Source organism: Poecile atricapillus, chromosome 13 (genome assembly GCF_030490865.1).
Source record: "Poecile atricapillus isolate bPoeAtr1 chromosome 13, bPoeAtr1.hap1, whole genome shotgun sequence".
Taxonomy (NCBI): domain Eukaryota; kingdom Metazoa; phylum Chordata; class Aves; order Passeriformes; family Paridae; genus Poecile; species Poecile atricapillus.
In genome coordinates this window covers 9574429-9595678 of record NC_081261.1, presented here as the reverse complement: position 1 = coordinate 9595678, position 21250 = coordinate 9574429, and the positions used below count along the sequence as shown (strand labels likewise).

Genomic DNA, 21250 nt, shown 5'->3' with positions numbered 1-21250 from the left:
GGGGCGGCCTGTGTTCCCGGGCCCGGGGCGGCGCTGCGCCCTCCGCCCGCCGGGGTGCGCCGGCGCGGCCGCGGCCGGAAGGGGCGGTGCTGCCGGCCGGGCTCTCGCCGTGCGGGCGCGGAATGGCCGCCGCCGTGTAGCGGGAGCGCCGCCGCCATGGGCCGCGAGTCCAGGTGAGGGAGCGGCGCCGCCGCCCGGGGATCGCGGCGCGCTCGGGGATCGCGGCTCGCTCGGGGATCGTGGCGCGGGGAGGTGGCCGTGAGGGGAACAAAGGGTGGCGCGGGCTCTCCCGGCCGGCGGGTGCGCTGAGGCCGCCACGCAGGGCCCGGGCCTGGAGCCGGACCTAAGGACAGGGCCGGGAACTCGGGGCCGAGAGCTCCAGCGCCCCGGCCGAGTTGCCGGGATTCACCGGCACCGACCCTGCTGCTCTCGGAGCACCTCCGGCCTTCGCGGGCTTGTTCCAAAATGCCGTAATTAGCCAGATAGGGGGATTAACTTGGTTTAGATGTTTTTGCTTGTGCGTTTTGTATTTATGCAGGATCGCGTATCTTTTGCTCTTACAGCTGATAAAAAGACTGATTAGAGATGTAACAAGCTCTATAGTAATGTGCCCCTGTGCTGCGTGTGTCTCGGGCCAAGCTTGTGCTCCACATGATATGGAGCTGCTCACACCTATCAGGCTTTATACAGATTCCACGATTTGCAAGCGCTATCGGGCATATGCCTCTGTCTCGTAGTTTAATTAGATTTTAACACTAAAGCTGACGAGACAGTCCCCACATGCAGTTGTACTACACTGTAACAGCTCTCAGGTCCATAACGGAGATTTACACCGAGGGAGACAGATAACTTGAAATTTTTACAACCATCTTGGGCTCCAATCAGTGATCTAGTGCAGAGGTGGGCACTCTGACAGATCTATCTAAATTAGCTTCAGATGACCGGGGGCAGCAGTGGGCAGTACAGGGCACCATTAGAGCCCCCTGAACTGAAAGCCAAGCTCTGGCACTCCAGTTAGCAGGACTCCGTTGCTTGTCAGAGTATTGCTTCTCTGCTGAAGATGGCAAGGTTCTTCTGTTTGGGCTAAAAATAATGTTAAATGTATTAATTTTCTGTTTTAACATACAAAAACAAAAGTTTTAAAAGGGAAGAAATGGTAAGAGAGTGAATGATGAGTGGGGGCTGTATGTGCTGGGGTTGGTGTGAAGAAATGTTCCTCACACTGAGGCTTCTGTAACCTGAAATAATCTTTTTTTTTGCTTTATTGCACAGTATAGAGGAAAAAAAAATAAAAAAAAAAAGTAGTTCTCTAAAACAAAAAGACGAAGTATAGAACAGATCCCTTGGCATTTTTTGATGGAGATGGAAAATAAATTAAAAATGTCAATGCTGACAGACATTCTTTGCAGTCAGTTATCCTGCTGATAGGCAGGATGTGGGTATATACTACTGTACTAACTCCAGGTGCACGTGGTACCTAAATATATCACATAACATAGACTAAATATAAATATGCTGCTATTTTTGGAACTGAACTATTTTAACACTACCATAGAAGTGAAACAGTACTTGGGGGCCTTAAAGTCTTGCCTTCTATGGTTCTTCCTGCTTCTCAAGCATTAGTACTGGGCTTATTAGGAGAAAGGCTCTGTTGGTCCTGAGCCACAGGACAGTGAATTATTAAGGGAATTATTCTGGCATGGTAACTGCAAATCTGGGATTGAGGGAAGAAGAAATGGTCACAGTCAAGGTTCCTCTGTGACTTCTACAATCAGCTGAAGAATTTCCTAGAAAATGCCAAGCTCTCCTCTGCCCCACAGTGTGGTTGGGATAAGAGCATTAATGAGGGAAGGAGAGGAGGCACCCATCTCCATCACAAACCCCTCAAGCCTTGCTGACTTCTGGCAGCTTCTGTTGTGATGTTTGATGTTACAGAATTTCTATTGATGTTGGCATGGTAATTGACCACAGCTGTGTCACATCCTCAGGGGTTTATGTTTCTTTAATTCCAGTCTGACAGCTTTCCCATTGAGCAGAGGTATATTTACTTACCTTACATGGGTAAATTTTTATTGTATAAAAAGTAATGAAGAGAGTTTTGTTTGCTTGAAAGATTTTGGGATAGCTTCAGAGAGCCTTCAGTTTTTCCTATATATAAAATGGAAATCGGTGGATTTCTGAAAAAGAAATTGTTCTTGATGTTCTGGTGTTCTAATGATGTGCTTATAATAGTACTCTAAAACTAAAAGAAAACTCTGACCAAATAATCCTTCTAATTTCAGTGTCATTAAGAGTGTATATGCATATTACGTATATTATACATATAGTATGAGTATTAATCAGTTTGGCAGATGATTACAAAAGTTTAGACATTTAAAAAGTCCATGAAATTGAGATAATGTTTTTTGCTTGCTTGACCACGTGACAAACACCCTTTAACTGCACATGGTTCTGGTGCTCACCATCTGTGACTGTGCCATGCAGGCATTATCGGAAGCGCTCTGCATCCCGGGGCCGCTCCGGGAGCCGTTCCAGGAGTCGCTCCCCATCAGACAAGAGGAAACGTGAGGACAGGCGCTCCAGGAGCCGGGATCGGGATCGCAGACGGGAGAGGTCACGCAGCAGGGACAAGAGAAGGTCTCGCTCACGGGACAGAAAGCGTCAAAGGTATGACATCAGCTCCAGTCAAAGTATCTAAAGATGCCTGTCCTCTGAGTATTGAAGTTCTCCCATTCCAGTTAGTTACTTTGCTGATGTCTTTGATGGATTTTAATATGCTTAAGGCTTTTTGCTTATTAAATGCTTTCTTGGCTTGCTGGTGCTGGAGTTTGTAAGTTCTTAGTGGTCTTGATGATTGGTGGGTTCCTTCTACAACCTGTTCCTCAATGGAAGACTAAAGTTATACGATGAGCATGTCCTAAGTAAAGACAATTTTGTTGCATGTCAGACGTTCAAGGAGTAGAGAAAGGGAACGGAGCCGAGAGAGAAGACGATCCCGGAGCCGAGAGAGGAGGCGTTCCAGGAGCAGGAGTAGAGGGAGACGGTCTCGATCCTCCAGTCCAAGCAAGAACAGGAAAACAGAAAACAGGTATTCTTGTGTTCTTGGCTTCAGAAATGTGTAAAAGCTTACTGCAGGTCATTCTCTTTTAAATATATCTTGATAAGGTTTTCAGATACAATTGCAAACAGCATATAATCAGACTGCTGTAAAATGAGTGGGAAGTCTGTAAAGGGTAACAGCAGTCTGTATCCAGACCAAGTAGGATACAGTTTAGTGATGACACTCTAGAAATCGTGACAAGCTGGGATCACAAAGGCTTTGGTAATAAGTGTATGTTTTGCATTAGAAAACATAAAAAAAGCTTAATTATATTTAATTAGCTAATGGGAATTTTATATTTATTGTCATAAGCTAGTGCAAATTTGATTTAGATGCTTTCTTTTAAATTGGAAGCAAGGATAATAAAACCTGTGATAAATGGGTTTTGTATTCAGTGCAAGTCTGCCTATTAAATTTGCATTACATGAGTAGCTTTTCCCAGGGAGAAGGGCTTTTGTCTGTCAGCCAGGGCAGTGTGTTTAGGGGGACACTCACATTTCCATGGCAAGATGCTAGATCACTTTACCTTTCTCTAGAAATTCTACAAATGGGAATTTGTTCTATTTCTTTTCTAAATGCTGACTTAATGGAAGTGTAAAATAAAGTGCAGAACAACTGGAGTATCAATTGTAAGAGCTCTGAAAATGAAGTCTACAAAGAAATGAGAAAAGTACGTGAATCGGTGGATTGGGTTAGAGTCTACATTACTGGTAGTTAAAGGAAGATATATTGTCATGGAAAGATTGTCTGGGAAGCAGTGTGTTTTCTGAGGTGTTCAAAAAGCTGTCAGGGTGATTATAGTTCTGTTTCTGTCCAGCATATATGTATCCTCCCCCTGAGAAAAGCTGTAATGTTCTAATAAGCTTTTGATCTTACCTTTCAGATCAAGATCTAAAGAAAAGACAGAAGGTGTGGAGGTTTCCAAAGAAAAGAAAAAAGACAAAGATGACAAGGAGGAAGAGAAGGATAAAGATGCTACTACAAATGCTGTGGCCACTGAGGTAGAGATTTCTAACGCTTGTAAATTTAAAAGATAAAGAATTTAAGCCAGGAAATTTGTGGATGTCCAGTCTCCTATAGCTTGCTTACTCAATAGTTACATTTGTTTAAAGAAGCATAGGCTAAAGCCAGTGGCCGTTAATTTTCACTTTTTGGTTGTTTTTTGTTATAGAATTTTGATCAGAACAAACTAGAAGAAGAAATGAGAAAACGAAAAGAAAGAGTGGAGAAATGGAGGGAAGAACAACGGAAGAAGGCAATGGAAAACATAGGAGAGCTAAAAAAAGAAATTGAAGAGATGAAACAGGGGAAAAAATGGAGTTTAGAAGATGATGATGGTATTTAACCTCTTTGTATATAACAGAATTCTTTTGTTCCTAGTAATATTTTTATTGCAATTCTTTAAAGCATCTAATTACTCCTCATAATGTAAACTGTAAAATAACAAAGCCTAAATCTGGTCATGGTGTCAAATGGTTTAAGATACATTCTTGATAAACCAGCTGGAGAGATTTGTGTGAAGAAAAATTCCATAGTAATAAACAGGGTTGTAATTATTTGGGTGGACAATAATTTGACACATGTAAGGACTTCTGTGTTTCCCTGTCTTTTATCCTCATCTTTTTCACTCTTACTAGATGATGAAGAGGAAACTGCAGAAGGAGAAAAAGAAGGCAATGAGGTTGAAGATGAGGAGTTAGATCCTTTAGATGCTTATATGGAAGAAGTAAAAGAAGAGGTCAAGAAGTTCAATATGAGAAGTGTGAAAGGTGGAGGTGGGAGTGAAAAGGTAAAATCACTTGTCAAAGATTTCTTGCTTTTAAAAGACAAAGATAACTTTGTGTTTTAATAGTAAAATGGTTTGGGAAAAAAATGGGGGAAAATGCAAAAAAGCAAGAAATTATATGCACTTAATTTGTGTTTGCTTTAACTTTCATTTCCTGGTGGTTTTATGAAACTGTTTATTAAGCATTATTCTGATAAAATTTCACTGAGGGAAGTGGGAAATAAAAATGCTTAGCATAATGTATCCAGAAGTACAAATATTCTATATGTTTTTTACAGGATGGGTTTTGTTTTATACAATAATGGGGTTTTTTTACAATTTTTTATAGAAAACTGGACCAACTGTTACCAAGGTGGTAACTGTGGTGACAACCAAAAAGGCAGCTGCTGAGTCAGAAAAGAAGAAAGGGGAGCTCATGGAGAATGACCAAGATGCAATGGAGGTAATGGAGATGTTTTGTATTTCTCTTGTGAGCAGGCAAAGTGCCTGTTCTTGCTTCCTGTGGTTGTGTGTGGTGTTTGGCCTGAGGAGCTGTGAAGGGTGTGGGTATTTTGCTGCTCTGGAGGGACAGCCTTGCCTGAGTCACAGTTTCAATACCCTACAGTCCCTGGAGCTCAGCCACTTCAGGTCATGCTCTCTTCCTGCAGTTCCAGTGTTAGTGGTGCTCCTTCACAGCTGAGGTAGGGACATCTGTCAGAGCTGTGGCTGCAGTAGGACACCAGTCTGCTGGCTGGCTGCTTTCTCTTAATTTCCTCTTACTGTTTCTTCTGTATGGCAGTGGTTATTTCTGAATGGGCTGCTAGTTGCTATTGGTAAAGTTGGGAAAGTGACACACAGCATGGTGATTTAATGTTTGGGAGAAACATATGAAAGAATTAGGGGAAGGAACAATTGCAACTCTGAAGTTGAGAGCAGATCTTCAGTTTCAGGTCTAATACAGAAGTACCTGCTGCTTCTGAATAGTTTCACTATAAATGAAAAAAGCCAAACACCTTCATAATTCTTAATCCTAATATACAAAAAAAATGTGATCTCTGCAGTATTCCTCAGAAGAGGAGGAAGTTGATCTTCAGACTGCCCTGACTGGCTATCAGACCAAGCAGAGAAAGCTGCTAGAACCAGTGGATCATGGAAAGATAGAATATGAACCTTTCAGGAAAAACTTCTATGTTGAAGTACCAGAACTAGCTAAAATGACTCAAGAAGGTAAATACAAATCCAACTAGAACATGTTGGGTACTGTTGAAGAAAAGAACTGTGGATTTCAGTGTGCTGAGGAACAGCAAATGCTTTGGAATACAAAAAGCATTTGGAGCGACTTGATATAGAAAAGTGTTAAATCAGGTGCATCCCTACTGTTGATAACTTACTATAATTATATATGAGGCTTTGGAACATTAACCCAAGTCCTTTCAAGTTAACTCCTGTGTTTATGTGTAACAAGCAAAAAGCTTTATGTGTAACAGCAAAAAGCTGTTTTTCTGGGAGTGATAAAATTAGTATTTCGTGTTAAGAGACAAAGCAAGAGTTTTTTTAATCAGGGTAGTAGAGAAGTGTCAAGTTTGACTCTGTTAAAAGGTAAACTCTGTTTCAGAGGTAAATGTGTACAGGCTGGAGCTGGAGGGAATTACAGTCAAGGGAAAAGGCTGCCCCAAACCAATAAAAACCTGGGTACAATGTGGTATTTCCATGAAGATTCTCACTGCCCTCAAAAAGTAAGCAAGCACTTTATGAATTGTATCATCTTTGATTTTTCTCTCTGTGTTCTGTCCTATGTTCACGAGAAGGACCTTTTACTTTGCTGCATACTGCTATATGTCCATGTCTGTAATCATCAGTGTTTATCACTCACTGTTGAATTATTGTTACTAACTATTCTCTGCCATTTGTATTGTGCTTTTGCTGCTCTTTTTGATCTGTATTTTTTGAATGGCACTGATATGAATATGTAAAAAAAGTTTAGCATAACTTCCTAAATTCTGTTTTGTTTTTAAAATATTTTTTTTCCTTCTTGAAGACATGGTTATGAAAAGCCCACTCCGATTCAAACCCAGGCTATCCCAGCAATTATGAATGGACGGGATTTGATTGGCATTGCCAAAACAGGAAGTGGCAAAACTATTGCATTTCTATTGCCAATGTTCAGACACATTATGGATCAGAGAGCATTAGAAGAAGGAGAAGGTCCCATAGGTAAAAATATTGTATTTTCAAAGTTACTGTTTAAATAAATATAACCTCAAGTATTTGCTTTAGATGGGATTTCAGTTTTTTTGCTTGGTTATGGGGAGAAGCACTCAGTAATGTCCATTGATAAGTGGCTTTTTTTTTTTTTAGTTAAAGATCACCATGCTCTTTAATGTTGTTTTGTGTTCATTTTGCTACCTCATGTTGTTTTAGGAGCTCTCCCATGTCCACGTATCTGGGAGACCTTACTACTGATTTTTACACTTGGACCAGATTTCCACTCCTTCCTCATAATGTCTCAGTTATCTTTTCCTTGAAATTACCTTCTTAAAAATAGGAAGTAAATTGCTGTAAACATCATTACAAAAGGTTAATTTATATTGTGGAAATTACATCTCTTATATTGCAATGTATGATGAAAATGTTTTGCTTTTCAGCTGTCATTATGACACCTACACGTGAGTTGGCTTTGCAGATTACCAAGGAGTGCAAGAAATTCTCAAAGACACTTGGGCTTCGAGTTGTCTGTGTTTATGGAGGAACAGGAATCAGTGAACAGGTATGGAAAACACATGCCTGCCTTGTCAAAGAATACTTGGGCTTTATTAATGTTTCTCATGCAGCAAAATTAGTTGCCTTTTCTTTTCCATTAATCCAGTACATTTGCAGTCTTCGTTACGGATTTTCTCTTTGGGAATCATAGTATTGCAAAAAGCTTTGCCTTAAACAATAATGATTCTGGAAAGTCTCAGACACGATCCTTAAAATTTCAGACTGTTTCTCTTTATGTATGTACTGAGCATTAAATTAAAACTGTGTTATTAGTGGGTTATAATAGTTTGAAAGTTACTAAGAAGCTATATTTTTCTGAGAGTTCCTCTTAAGATAACAAAAGCCAGAAAATGGTAACATTGGTTTATTGCATTATCAAATAGTGTATCTTGAAGTAACTTAGGAATTAATTACAAGGTTTTCCATACCTCAACCCCACTCATTTATGGAAACAACAGGAGTAACCATCTGTGTGTCTACTATCACTTGTTCCTGATGTAACACTGACATTTCTTACAGGCTCTTAACTGTGATGAAGTCATATCCTCATTAAAGCTACTTCACTTCAGACTTCAGGGGTTACTCTTTTTGGAAGCAAAGTTTTCCAAAGACTTGAAGAATTTGCTAATTAAAATCTTTACATAATTCACACTGTTAGCTGTATTACAGTGTAGGTGGTTTTCTTTTTTGCAAGGTGATATATGTTTAAAAACCCTGAAAGAAATCACAAAGCAAGAACTAATAGATTGTTTACTGTGTTTTGAAATCAGATAGCTGAACTCAAAAGAGGTGCTGAAATTATTGTTTGCACACCTGGACGTATGATTGACATGTTAGCAGCTAACAATGGTGAGTAGAAAACCTTTTCCTTTGGAGAACTTTTTTACATTTGTTGTGTAATTCTAACAAATTCAAAAGATCATGTATTTTGATAAATGGTCTTATGGAATTTTCTTATATCTCTTCAGGCTGCACTATATAGCTGTTAGAATATATAGTACTAATAATATGTTTAAGCATATATTGATTTGACTTTTTTTGGGAGGACAGGAAATACTACATTCTTGTAGAGTTTTTGAGAATGCTTATCATTGCTAAACTTGAAATGTGCTGGTCCAAATTTTTTAACTTGGAGTAATTTAGATAAAGGTTACGTAACAGTTGCTTATTTTGTCTGCCCATTGACCTGTTATCTGCGTTAGGGTAGCTCAGCAGTTCCCTGCTTTACAAGAGCATCTGACTGCCTTTATCTGTTGGCTTTAAAAAACAAAGAAGCCCTCCCTTAATACCTGCTCAGAAATAAAAGAAGTGACCTTTTATCAAATATTCAGATTGATTAAACTGAGCCACTGCAGCTTTAAGAGGTTTTGTCCTAGTGTAACCATTGCATGCTTGTTAGATAAAGTTTTATTATTAAATTATTCCACATCAAAACCTCTACTAAACTGTTGACATTATTTAACTTCTGTGAAAAAAGTACCTTCAAGACATATAGAACTGGGCTTCCAAGACTTAAATCGTCAAAGGTAGGTACATTAATGCTGTTCCCAAGTAATTTTACAAAGTTATTATTTGGGGATGAAAGTGTTGAGATGTTAAATAGATACGTAGATATAAGGAATACTTTGTTCCTTAAGTATGAATTCCGTATCTTAAAAAATGCAGTGCATAATGTCTTAAATAATTTGAGGGTTCAGCTACAATTTGCTGAAGCTGAGAGGACCAAGTTCTTCTGTAGTTTCATAGGCAGAAATCTGAGTGATAGTTGTAGAAAATAGGACAAATCTGCTCCATTCAGAGAGCATTTGGCAGTGACATTCCACAGTTGTGTGGAACTGAATGCTTCTATATTGTTTGAGAGTATGGTTCTAAAATCCTTGAGTTAAATCCTTCTCATGAAAGGGAATCTCTTCACAGTTTGGGAAGGGTGCTAGTTAGCCTGTCCATAATAAGTTCAAAACGTTCACAGAAACACAACTTACTTATTTTATTTCAACCTGTCCCAGAGTTTGGGGTGGTTCTTGATTTTAAATTCAGTAGTATTGCTGGGTAGGTTTTAATCTTCATATAGTCATTTTGAAAAGACTGCTTATTCTGTTTTATGCCTATTATTAGCAGTGATCTAGAACTAGTATGGTTACCCTCAATAGTTATTCTTAGTTCCAAGGAAGCACTACAGATTGTGTATAAAGGAATTTCCTGAGGCTGCAGCAGTTAGCACTGGGCTTTGCCTTCCACACATGCGCTGTAATCTCTAATATGTTCTTTTCTAGGTGCCGCTGTCAGATACTGGCTGATGTGGCTCCTTGCTTCAGCTCAGTCTTAGTTTTATGATGTGTTTTGGCGAGGGCAGTTTTCTGAATTTTACAGGTTCTTCTGGCCCTGTGATGGTATGCAAGAGAAGAGTTTGGCAAACTAAAAGGGCCTTGTGCATACTTACACATTTCCCAGAATGTATGTGTGATTAAAGTGTGAACATTAAAATTCACTTTTAGTGAATTTTTTTAAAAATTAATTAATGTTTTTGTTAGCCGATAGTGAGACTATATAACATTTAAAAAAAATATTCCTAAGGGAAACTAGATTTCCATTTGATTTTGTTTCCCATGTGTTTTTTCCTCTCCTTTCATAGGTCGGGTGACAAACCTCCGTAGAGTCACTTACGTTGTACTTGATGAAGCTGACAGAATGTTTGACATGGGGTTTGAGCCTCAGGTAATTCATGACATGAGGGATGGTGCCAAAAGATGCTGTTTCTCACATCAAGGATTTTGTAACACTACGTTATTGCTACACTGCCTGTGGGTGTTCAAAAGGATGTGCTGCATATGGGCGGCAGTTTAAGCTGACTCTGTCTATTACTCTCACATTTATTACCACATTATTATAGCATCACGTTATCCTCATATCTAGTGGAAGGTATCTGTGCCCTTGGCAAGGGATTGGAAATGGATGATCTTTAAGGTCCCTTCCAACCCAGACCATTCTGTGATTCAGTGTTTTGCTTTCAACAAATTCCTGTATGGCTTAGATTTTTCTCTAATACACAGGATGTTTTACACACTCACTTTGAGTACTTGTGGCCATATTGTATCCTTGTGTACTTCCTTGATACAGGTGTTGTGTTGGTAGTTATAGTCTGTTTATAAAGTGTTTATCTCTTGGCAAGAGATAAAAACAAAATGTTGGAAATGCTGCTGAATAATTACTTGCTGAGAGCTTTGGACATCCAGGGCTCTTTCAGTTGTCACGGGCTATACTGTTCTCCAAAACTAGGAAAATTCCTTTTATTTGTTTCTTGAACTGTAGGATTTCTGCTGCATTTCCTAGGAATTTTGCTGAGCTGCTGCCGGATTGCATATTGCCATGCAACCTCCTTCTGAATCCAGCAAGTTTTGCCTGTCTTCCAATGCCAGCAGCTTGGTGCCAAGAGGAAATCTGTAAAGAATGTTTTGTAGTCTGTGAGGTGCAGATACCACTTGACTTTAAAGGCGACAGCTTTGTATGCGTGTGAAATTGAGTTACAGCACTTGGATATTAACAGGAAACGTTCTCTCACCACAGGTTATGCGCATTGTAGACAACGTCAGGCCTGACCGTCAGACTGTCATGTTCTCTGCTACTTTTCCCAGAGCTATGGAGGCCCTGGCTCGCAGGATCCTCAGTAAACCTATAGAGGTGCAGGTTGGAGGCAGAAGCGTTGTCTGTTCTGATGTGGAGCAACACGTGGTGAGTATGATACATCTGCCTCACTGATCTTCTCATTTGCTCACAGAAGATTGTTCCCTGGAATGTTGAATATAAACCAATATACCCACAGAGCTTTTCTTTTTAGAAGTTCAGTGGCTTTATTAAAAATTAACTTAGAACAGATCAACACCCTAATCTGCAAATGAGTGTGATTTTTGAAGTTGGTCTGTAGTACTAAGCTGAACAGCTCTTTTACCACTAGCTGTGGGAACAGCCTGAAAAAGCTATCTCCTGTTCCTGATTTTTACTTCTGTATGCTCCAGATGTGTTTAATGACTCAAGATACAAATTATATTCTTTCTCCTTGGCTTTTGTATGTCTTTCTCTAGATTGTCATAGAAGAGGAGAACAAGTTTCTGAAGTTACTGGAGCTACTGGGACATTATCAGGAGAAAGGATCCGTTATCATATTTGTAGATAAGCAAGAACATGCTGATGGGTTATTGAAAGATTTAATGAGGGCCTCTTATCCTTGCTTGTCTCTTCATGGAGGTAATCTTCAAATTTAAGGATTTATATTAACTATGTAATAGCTAATAGCTAGGGTGTTGGTATCCAGTATCACTTAGTTCCTGTATAGTACCAATTATTGCTTCTTCATAAGCAGGTTTTGCTTTGTAATTGGGGAGGATAGTTGTCTCTTAATTTGAAATAGACACAATAATTTTGTGTAATTACTCTTCATTGTTCTCTGTGAGATGTCATCAGATGCCAGATCTTGTGTCTGTGCAAGAGGGCTGTTACTGAGAGTTAACACCTCATTACTGTAGTGAGTGCCATTGGGAGAGTATCACTTGATATTTTTATTTTAAATTCCACAGTAGCAGCAGTTGTCACTTTACTTTTCTTCTGTCAAGTAGTATAGAATGTAAGTAGCAAGAGGAGAAAAATCTCTTTACAATGCTGTCCCATCCCAGTGTATTTTAAAACTTACAGTATTTTTTAGAGCATTTTATGTAAAACGAATAACTACAAAATCAGTGTTCTGCAGGAATGCTGCAATGGAAGAGGGAAAAATATTCTTGTTCTTCTGAGATTTCTGTTGCCTTTAGAGAACACACAAAGCCTCCAGATGAGGTCTCAGCTGAAGTACAAAATACAAAATAATATTAAAAAACGTTTTGAGGGTCTTGGTATGGGGAAAATATCTTTTGATAGTTGAAAAATTAAATTATTCTAAATAATAGAGGTTATTTTGGCTAATGTATTTGCCTTCAAAACTGTGAAAGTATTGAAGTTTTATTTGCTTATGGTTTTGGTTGGTTGAAGTTGGAGGATATTTTGACCTGTGTACACATTCTCGTGACTTAAAGCAGAACTTTTATAATTAACTGATTTGTCTTGCAGGTATTGATCAGTATGACAGGGACAGCATCATTAATGACTTCAAGAATGGAACCTGCAAACTTCTGGTGGCCACGTCTGTAGCAGCGAGGGGCTTGGATGTGAAGCAGCTGATGCTGGTGGTCAATTACAGCTGTCCCAACCATTATGAGGACTATGTGCACCGAGCAGGCCGCACTGGGCGAGCTGGCAATAAAGTATGTACACTCAGCTACCTGGTTTTGTTAGTGCTGGCATTTTTCCTTTTATTGTTTGATGAAGTTGCTCCAAGGGATAGCTACAGAGGGTGTAGTTTGTGTTGTTGGTGGGAAGAGTGTTTTTAGCAATCTGAAATTTGGCTCTTATGTGTTCTTCTGATGTCTGAGTGTTCTTCTAAATCCCACTTGTGGCTGAAAGTTGTGGTATTTTTCAGTGTTGGACATGTGCCCTACTAAATTGATAAGATTTTAACTTTTCAAACTTTTAACCATGACAACATTAGTTGGAAGGAGAGATTTCAGTGTTTAGTATATTTGGATGTCTGCCTCTGTATCCCAGCTTCCTGGGAAATCATATTATTCATTCTACATTTCCACTAAAAAAAGAGTTATTGCATGACTGCCATGGTTACTTTGATTGACCAGAAATCAGCATCTGTGCAAGGGTGCTTCCATAAATTTAGAGAGAGAGTCTTTAGAGCTTTTTCCTGATTGTCTCTTAAATAAATTTTGACCAGGGATATGCATATACATTCATTACTGAGGATCAGGCACGTTATGCTGGTGATATCATTAAGGCTTTGGAATTGTCTGGGAATCCAATTCCTACTGATTTGGAGAAGCTCTGGGCTGACTTCAAAGACCAACAGAAGGCTGTAAGTAATTCTTTCTTCAGTAGGGGGGTTTGTCTAGGTTTAATGCCTGTGTATGCATGTGTGTCCAGTTGTCCAGTGTACACACATGGGTCACCTCTGGGAACACGTGTGTGCTTGGCTAAGTGTGTCAGTGACCTCAAGATTGGGATCTTGAATTTCATTTAAAGAGCTGTTCTTGAGAATTTAAATACTGTCACCTGGTATGTAATAAATACCTATGGCATGAGGGACACTTTGGCTTTCAATAAAATTTGCATACGAGATAATGAAGCCTTTTTAAGGAATTTGTATGATTATTTCTAGAGCTCATCATCAGAGGATCTCGCTCATGCTGAGAAGAGTGACTTTGGAGTTTTTCTGATTAAAAAAATGGAGGGTTTTTTTTTGCATTTGAAGAGCATTTAAAATGTATACTTACAGACAATCCCAGTAGGGTACTGTCTCTGCTGAATTAACACAGGGGGTTTTTTTATTACATTTCATTGTGAAATGCAGCTTTTTAAATTTGGAGCATTTTATGAATGTGCTAGGATTTGCTTTTTAAAGAACTTCAAAATTATTTGTATAATCTTACAGTTATTTTATGACTGTCAGAACTAGGATTTGAAACTCCTAAGTATGATAATAGATGTTTTTGTTTTCAGGAGGGAAAATTGATTAAAAAAAGCAGTGGATTCTCTGGCAAAGGTTTTAAATTTGATGAAACAGAACAGGCTTTGGCTAATGAAAGAAAGAAGCTACAAAAAGCAGCTCTTGGCTTGCAAGATTCAGATGATGAAGATACAGCTGTTGATGTAAGCACTTGGGAATAGGATTTTAAGTTGCTTATGGATTTTCTCAATACATTTGATTTTCTTCCCCAGTAGGTTCCATGATACCTTGCAGAGTGTATGGATGTCTGTTACTCAGTGACCTTTGTTACTGACTGCATGTATTGTTCAAATATAGAGATACAGCTATGAAGATCAAGATCTAGGAAGATCTTCAGTGTCTCTTTTTTATTTACTGGTATTTTGCACATAATAAGTGTAATTACATGAAAGTCACATCAATTATTTGGGATATTTATCTTGCATAAGTGAAAACTGTGGTCCTCAATTGCGAACATATTTTATTTGAAGTGCTTTAAAGACATAGTAGCATTTTCTATTTCTAAATCTTACTAGATTCCTTTCTTAATGTTGGATAGATTCCTTTTTGTGACCTTGCAAATAAACAAAAAAAAAGTCTGTTCAGACTTTTTCCTGATTAGATCATCCTTTTGTTGAGCTGTAGTTTTGGACAGGCTTCTACCATTTATACAAGATCAATTTCTTTAAAGACATGTGAACTAAATGCCCCTTATTGTTTCTTTATGATAAAAAGATTATATAGTGGTAAATGCAGTGATCATATAATTGTTATTTCCTTCAGATTGATGAACAAATTGAAAGCATGTTCAATTCAAAGAAAAGAGTAAAAGACATGGCAGCGCCAGGAACATCAAATGCTCCTACACCATCAGCTGGGAATGCAGAAAAATTGGAAATTGCTAAAAGATTGGCCTTGAGAATCAATGCCCAGAAGAATCTTGGAGCAGAGGCACAAGTCATGGTTCCCTTCCACTTTAAGGTCAGGCTCTTTGCAGACCAATTTTATTCTTTTTTAATAGAGGTTGTTCAGTTCTTTGTTCTGTGGTTGCCATTTCATGTTCAGTAACATACTGCATTGTTTATCTCATTTAGACTGGGCTAACTCACATAGTATTTGTGAGTGAGCTGATATGTTTATAAGACTTACTACATAACTGTAAATGCTTTGTCTGCCCTGGCAAAGTTAATTCATTACTGATAACATTACACAATTAGTTTTGTCAGCTTTGGCAGAGTTGCAGAACATTTTTCTCTGCTGAAGCATGAGGTGTACGTGTGATGTACAATGTGTTTAGACTGAGCTTAATTGTTCTGGGATGTCCAAAGATATTTTAGGCTGAAAGTACAAAAGATGACAAAGATCTTTTCTTTGCAGGTATGAAGGGAGTTGTTGAGAGGAAGGAAGGGAGAAGAAGTCTGGAGAATGTATTTGTTATGTAGATAATCACATTACATAGAGAGCTTTAATGAAACTCTCACTGGTTTATATAGGACTTTTTTTGGCTACCTTGTTCTCAGTATAGACCTGTCCTTTTACAGGATGTGATGCAGCAGGCTACAAATGCTATCCTGAGAGGAGGCACAATTCAAGCTCCTACTGTGTCTGCCAAGACCATTGCAGAGCAACTGGCTGAAAAAATCAATGCCAAGCTCAATTATGTACCCATAGAGAAGCAGGAAGAAGAGAAACAGGATGGAGGACAGAATGAATCCTTCAAGAGATATGAAGAAGAGTTAGAGATCAATGACTTCCCACAGGCAAGTAACCATTTTGCTATAATCAAGTTTAAGGTACCATTATTTAGCAAAACCTCTCTTCATACTTACACCAATAAAATATTATGTCTTTATTTCTGATCTTACCTAATTGAAATTACTGCGTCAACTGTGATTACTTCTCAGGTTATAAAAATGCTATGCTTTGGATTTATTCCAGAGAGTATCAGAAAAACAAGTATTTGTTACCAGACAAAAACCTCTTCATCCTCTGCCCACTTCTGTAATATCCAGATCTCTGACAGTGTCTGGTGTTTTTTGGAAAGGCTTTACTGCCATGACTGCTCTTTGCCCTTTTTTTTAGTACCTTAGTATTTCTGCAGTTCAGAATATTGCTGCTCTGATCTACATCATCTATTATTTTGAGGATTTATATTTCACAGTATCAAGTACAAATTCCCTATATTTATCTTTGAGGTTCTGCCCACACTGGCAGAACTAATGGATTGCCATTTTGTGTGGTGCCTTTCTCCTTGCTGATCCTTTCATATCCTTCACCTTGCAGACTGCCAGATGGAAAGTTACCTCCAAGGAAGCACTGCAGAGAATCAGTGAATATTCTGAAGCTGCCATTACAATCAGGGGAACTTACTTCCCTCCAGGCAAAGAACCCAAGGAAGGAGAACGAAAGATTTATTTGGCTATAGAAAGTATGTATTCTTTTTATAAATGTTTCTCTTAAAGCTATGAGTCTAGTTTTGTAATTGGACATGGAATTTCTGTAGTCGGTGTTTGGACGCTTGAGTTAAAGACTCACTTCAGTTACTTGGCAATTGTTTATACACTTATCAAATGATCCATGGGGATCACAGAGAGGCTTCTCCTCCCCTGCCACTGAACAACAGCTAACATATGAAGTCAGTTTGGAGGAGAGAACAGAGGAAAAAGAATCAGCACAAAGAGGTCTGTGCCAGTGTGAAATAAGGAAGGAAAGAGAATTCTGTTTAGGCTGTTAAAGGTGTAAGAAATTGCATCAACTACTACAACAAGAACTTGGCAAATGTCATAATGGTTGAGTTTTTCTCAAGAAGCCTCTAATCCTACGTATTTCTGAACAGTATCATTTATGACTGGAATACCTTCCTTAAAAGAGAGTCAAGCTTTGGTAGTCTATACAATAGAGTGTTTTTCACCAAATAGCTGAGGATATTCAGCAAATTTTATTCTGCTTCTGAAAGTGGACAGGCTGTAGGCTTCATATACAGAAAGTGTTTAAGATTAAAATGCATATTTTTATCTTCAGGTGCCAATGAACTGGCTGTACAGAAAGCAAAGGCAGAAATCACACGACTTATAAAAGAGGAGCTCATCAGATTGGTGAGTGCAATATCCAGAATACAAGGGGAAAGTGCCTTAATGTGTCCTTTATGAGATTGACTTCTGCAAATGTTTACGCTCTGGCATAAGGTTTTATTAATATCAGGGACTGGGACCTATAGATCTCACAACCACTGTTTTATTGAACAGCCTAAAAATCCATGAGACTGGTTAATCAGCCAGAACACGGCTGCTATCAGCCAGCAGATGGAGATAACACATTGACAGAGGTTTTTGAATGAAGAGCTCTCAACGAGTTGGGTCCCAATAAATTTCCTAATTTCAACACAGTCAGGCAGGGGAGAGGAGAATTATCCCCCTCATTTTGATATTTTATATGTGTTGATAAATTTAGTTTGCTGTAGTTTTACATCATACCCAGTTAATAACCTAGTGGGATTTTATTGCAATTCATTTAATCTATCTTCGCTTTTAACTGTGATTATCTTCTTTATTTGCAGCAAAATTCTTACCAACCTACCAACAAAGGAAGATACAAAGTTCTATGAGCATTTGGAGTTATCTGTCTGCTAGCAGCTGGTGCGTGAAACTTTGTGGCTTCTGTTGTTTTTGCTGTTTACATTGCTTATTGTAAATTAATAAATTTTTTTATTTTGTCTTGCGGACATTTTTTTTAACAGAAAATTGATACTTGCTGAAGCATCTTAATTTTCTCCACTGAAGTTATAAGTCTTAAAGCAGATCAGTTTGGGCAGAACCTGATTTAATTTAAAAGTGCAGTTTATATACTTTTCATCATAAAGAATATGAAATAAACAGATTTTAATTTTTTTGACAGTGTACTGTTAAATAAACAAAAGTTTTGTTGGAAAAATGAAAGTTGGGATTTATGTTGGAAATTGTTAGAATATACCTGCTTCTTGCTTCTTATTGTTGAAATGGTTCACACATCAGTTTATACTGGAAAAATTATAAAACACCAAAATAAAGTCAGGATTTTTCTCCTGATCCATAGCATCTCTCTGGCTGGTTCCACACACAGTCATTCTCTGTACAAATGTCCCCCTAAGGTCAGAGAGTCTTGCATCAGAGTAGGGAATTTTATCCAAAAATACTTGAGGTCTTGTTTTGAGATTTTATCCTTCTCATGTCCCAATTTTTCTTTATCATCCAGGTAATAGATAACTCTTAGAGGTTGTTGTAAAGTGAAATGTTTTGTAGTATGACAGTAGTTTTCCTGTTTTTTTTCTAAATATCAGAATTTTAGGATTTGATTTTTTTTTCCTCATTTGGTGACATAAGAATGAAAGTCTGTTTTAGTTTAAAAAGGAATTGTCAGGAAAAAAAAAGGAGAAACCTCTTTTGTAATGAAATACAACTTTGTCACTCTTTTATAATGTTCTTATATATACATTTAATGTGATTGTTCCCCCAGGATTGTCATCTTTATTACTGTTAGGATATGGCTTTAAGTAAAAATGTATAGTGATATTTATGAACGAATTCCACAAATACTATCATTGCAGTCAATAAGCTACTGGGACAGGCAAGACTGATGTTTTTGAGGTCTCATCCCCATAACCAGTAGGATTCATGATGGACTCTACTCCTAAACATTTAACTCGTCTGCTCGTCTGGAGCTGAAGCAGTAGCAATTTGAATTGTCTCGTTCTATCAGCTGCAAGACTTTCAAGATGATGACTTTGAAAAGGACTTTCTTAGAAAGCTTTTCTTACCTGACACATTGAGAAGAAATGTGTCATTTTAAACCAGCTGTGTAACCAGCTTTAACCCTGGTGAAGACAAATCATACAATCAGCATCATGGCTGTATAAATTCGCAACTTTTATTTCCAAACTTCAGGTAATTTAAGTGACTCTTTGTGTTTGCATTACCACTGTCTGTTACCGTGTCAGTGTACCTTATTTGCAGTACAGGGAAGAAGGAAAGGAATGACTATACCAGCTTAACAGTCTACTTTTAGGATAAGAGCACTCCTAATGTAGTACTTGCCAGTATTAATACATAAGAGTAGGGCAGGGAGGAGCAGCACACAAAGTAACACTTCTCAAAACAGAAATCCCAAGCTAAAACTCTGTGATTACATTTAAATACATCAGTTTTCATTCCCTTAAGAACTGGGGTTTGATGTCTTTCCTAAAAATTCTTTGTTGAATTGTCTAACTTTTGGACAGTGTCACTTCCCAGAAGAATGACACGTTTTGTATATTTAATGAAGAGCACTGTGGAGTTTGGACAACCTGACAATTTCTTTAAAAATCTTGGTTCAAAATGTTCATACATTGATATCTCCTATAAAAGGCATGATGGAGACATGTTTATTGGATTTCAAAGATGCAAAAATGTATAATCTTTAACTTCCTGGGGGTTTTAAATGCAATGTCAATATTCTTATGTTTTTTTAATTCCAGCAAAAATAAAAGCAATTTCAATGTATGTTTTTCAGAAACTGTCTTTCTGAACAGCTCCTCTGTCTTCTGCATTGCTTTTTTTTTTTTCTGCATTGCTTCTGTGTTTTTTCCTATGACAGTTAACCTCACGGTGTTTGGAGAAGGGTGATGTGAAGAACAGCTTGTACATTTTGTTTTCGTGCTGGAAATGCAATGCAACACAGCCCATACTCAGTTAAGAAAGTCACAGTGAAGGTGTTTGGATATGTGAAAACAGGAGAAAAATACATAAAAGCCAGGGAAAAGAAGCTCTCAAATTAAGAAATACACAGGAAAATAGTGGAAACAAGATGAGAATAAAAGTTTGGAGAAGATACAATTAATAATGAAAACCACTATATGTAGATCTTCACAAGTGTGTCCATGGATATAGACAAGATCTTTATAAATATCATGATTTGGCTGCTTTCCAGGGAATCTACTCTGGTCAGATTCATGTTGCCAGTTGTGGGAAAACACAGGGATGGTGTGGTTTTGTTTTGTTCTGTTTTTTTTAAAATACGCATAAGCAGAGCTTGTTCTGTTACCTGCCCAGGTGATAATGCTACCAGCTTTCAAGGCTGCCTTTATGCTCTCAGTACTTGAGTGAACAGTGATGTTTTGGGTAGGTAAGTGATAAGAGTATTTAGCACTGGATCATGAATGAGTTTTTTCTTGCATTTTACATAATGTGGTGGTGTCATCGTGCAGCAAGCCCACACCAGGGAGGGGAGGCAGAACGAGACCCCTGCTCCCAGCCCAGCTCCCTCATTCTCCATGCCCCCCCAACCACCACCATTATGAAGGAATAATGCCCTAGCTAGGAAAACAGGAGACACTAAATATAGTATTTTGTGTGGGGGGGAAAAAAATTCACAGCAAGATAAAAAATGTGTGCTATCACAGTTCAGAATGTTATACTCCCTGAACTATATGGTACATGGTTGCCACCTTTTGTGTCCCACCTTTTGTGTAAACAGGCAGCTTAAGGCCTATTTTGCATGCTGAATTTATGGTATAAGCATAAACCCAGACAACGAGTGTAGATCCCAGCCAGCATGTTCTGTAGCTGTTCCTGTGCTGGCTGCTTGAGATTTTACTTGTACAATTAAAGTACTGCAATTTAGTTTATGTGCATGTGGCTAGTAATTAAATAAAATATTCAGAAGCTTAAAGTACCATCTGTAGGGGCTTTTCATACTTGAGTCTTCCAAGTGGAAAAAAAAAAAAAAAATTGGTTAAGCAAAGTTTTCCTGAAATTCTGTAATTGTGGCAGCCAAATATAAAACAAACACCAAAGGATGGATTTGGGATCTTCCTAAAACAAGAAAAAGAACGCTGGAATTTCAAGGAGTGAGAGAATACTTTGGTGTTTCAGTCCTTCAGGCATGTTTACAGATTTAAGAAATGGTGGTTACTTCAGCCAAAATAGTGGCAGGGTTACAGGCAGGTACCTGTGGCTGTGAGGATGGAGCCTGTGCAGCCGGTCTGGATTAGTTTTTAACTTCCTGTCATGATGGTCATGATGCTACTGATGGTGTG

At 38.3% G+C, this 21250-nt stretch overlaps 1 protein-coding gene across 3 annotated transcripts; it reads left to right on the top strand.

Annotated features, from left to right (window-relative positions):
• Positions 1-64: 64 nt before the first annotated feature.
• Positions 65-19724, top strand: DDX46 (DEAD-box helicase 46). 3 transcript variants are annotated; one of them, XM_058848511.1, is made up of 24 exons: positions 65-173; positions 2485-2667; positions 2948-3088; positions 3984-4101; positions 4272-4437; positions 4738-4889; positions 5215-5328; positions 5927-6092; positions 6481-6601; positions 6904-7079; positions 7511-7632; positions 8396-8474; positions 10258-10340; positions 11190-11354; positions 11705-11867; positions 12723-12916; positions 13435-13572; positions 14217-14366; positions 14986-15183; positions 15744-15962; positions 16486-16630; positions 17224-17297; positions 17759-17837; positions 18785-19724. In XM_058848511.1, exons 1-23 carry the CDS (start codon positions 157-159, stop codon positions 17804-17806), a joined length of 3132 nt encoding a protein of 1043 aa, XP_058704494.1. In that variant the 5' UTR covers positions 65-156; the 3' UTR covers positions 17807-17837; positions 18785-19724. The 3 variants fall into 3 exon arrangements, with proteins under 3 accessions (XP_058704494.1, XP_058704493.1, XP_058704492.1); XM_058848510.1 differs by lacking the exon at positions 18785-19724 and adding an exon at positions 17939-18093; XM_058848509.1 differs by lacking the exon at positions 18785-19724 and having other exon boundaries at positions 17759-18093.
• Positions 19725-21250: the final 1526 nt, after the last annotated feature.

Bases quoted from the DNA above. Each gene is read 5' to 3' on its own strand.
- DDX46 (XM_058848511.1), top strand. The intron at 4,890-5,214 runs GTAAAATCACTT...AATTTTTTATAG, and splicing joins GTGGAGGTGGGAGTGAAAAG to AAAACTGGACCAACTGTTAC. The intron at 15,963-16,485 runs GCAAGTAACCAT...TTCACCTTGCAG, and splicing joins AGATCAATGACTTCCCACAG to ACTGCCAGATGGAAAGTTAC.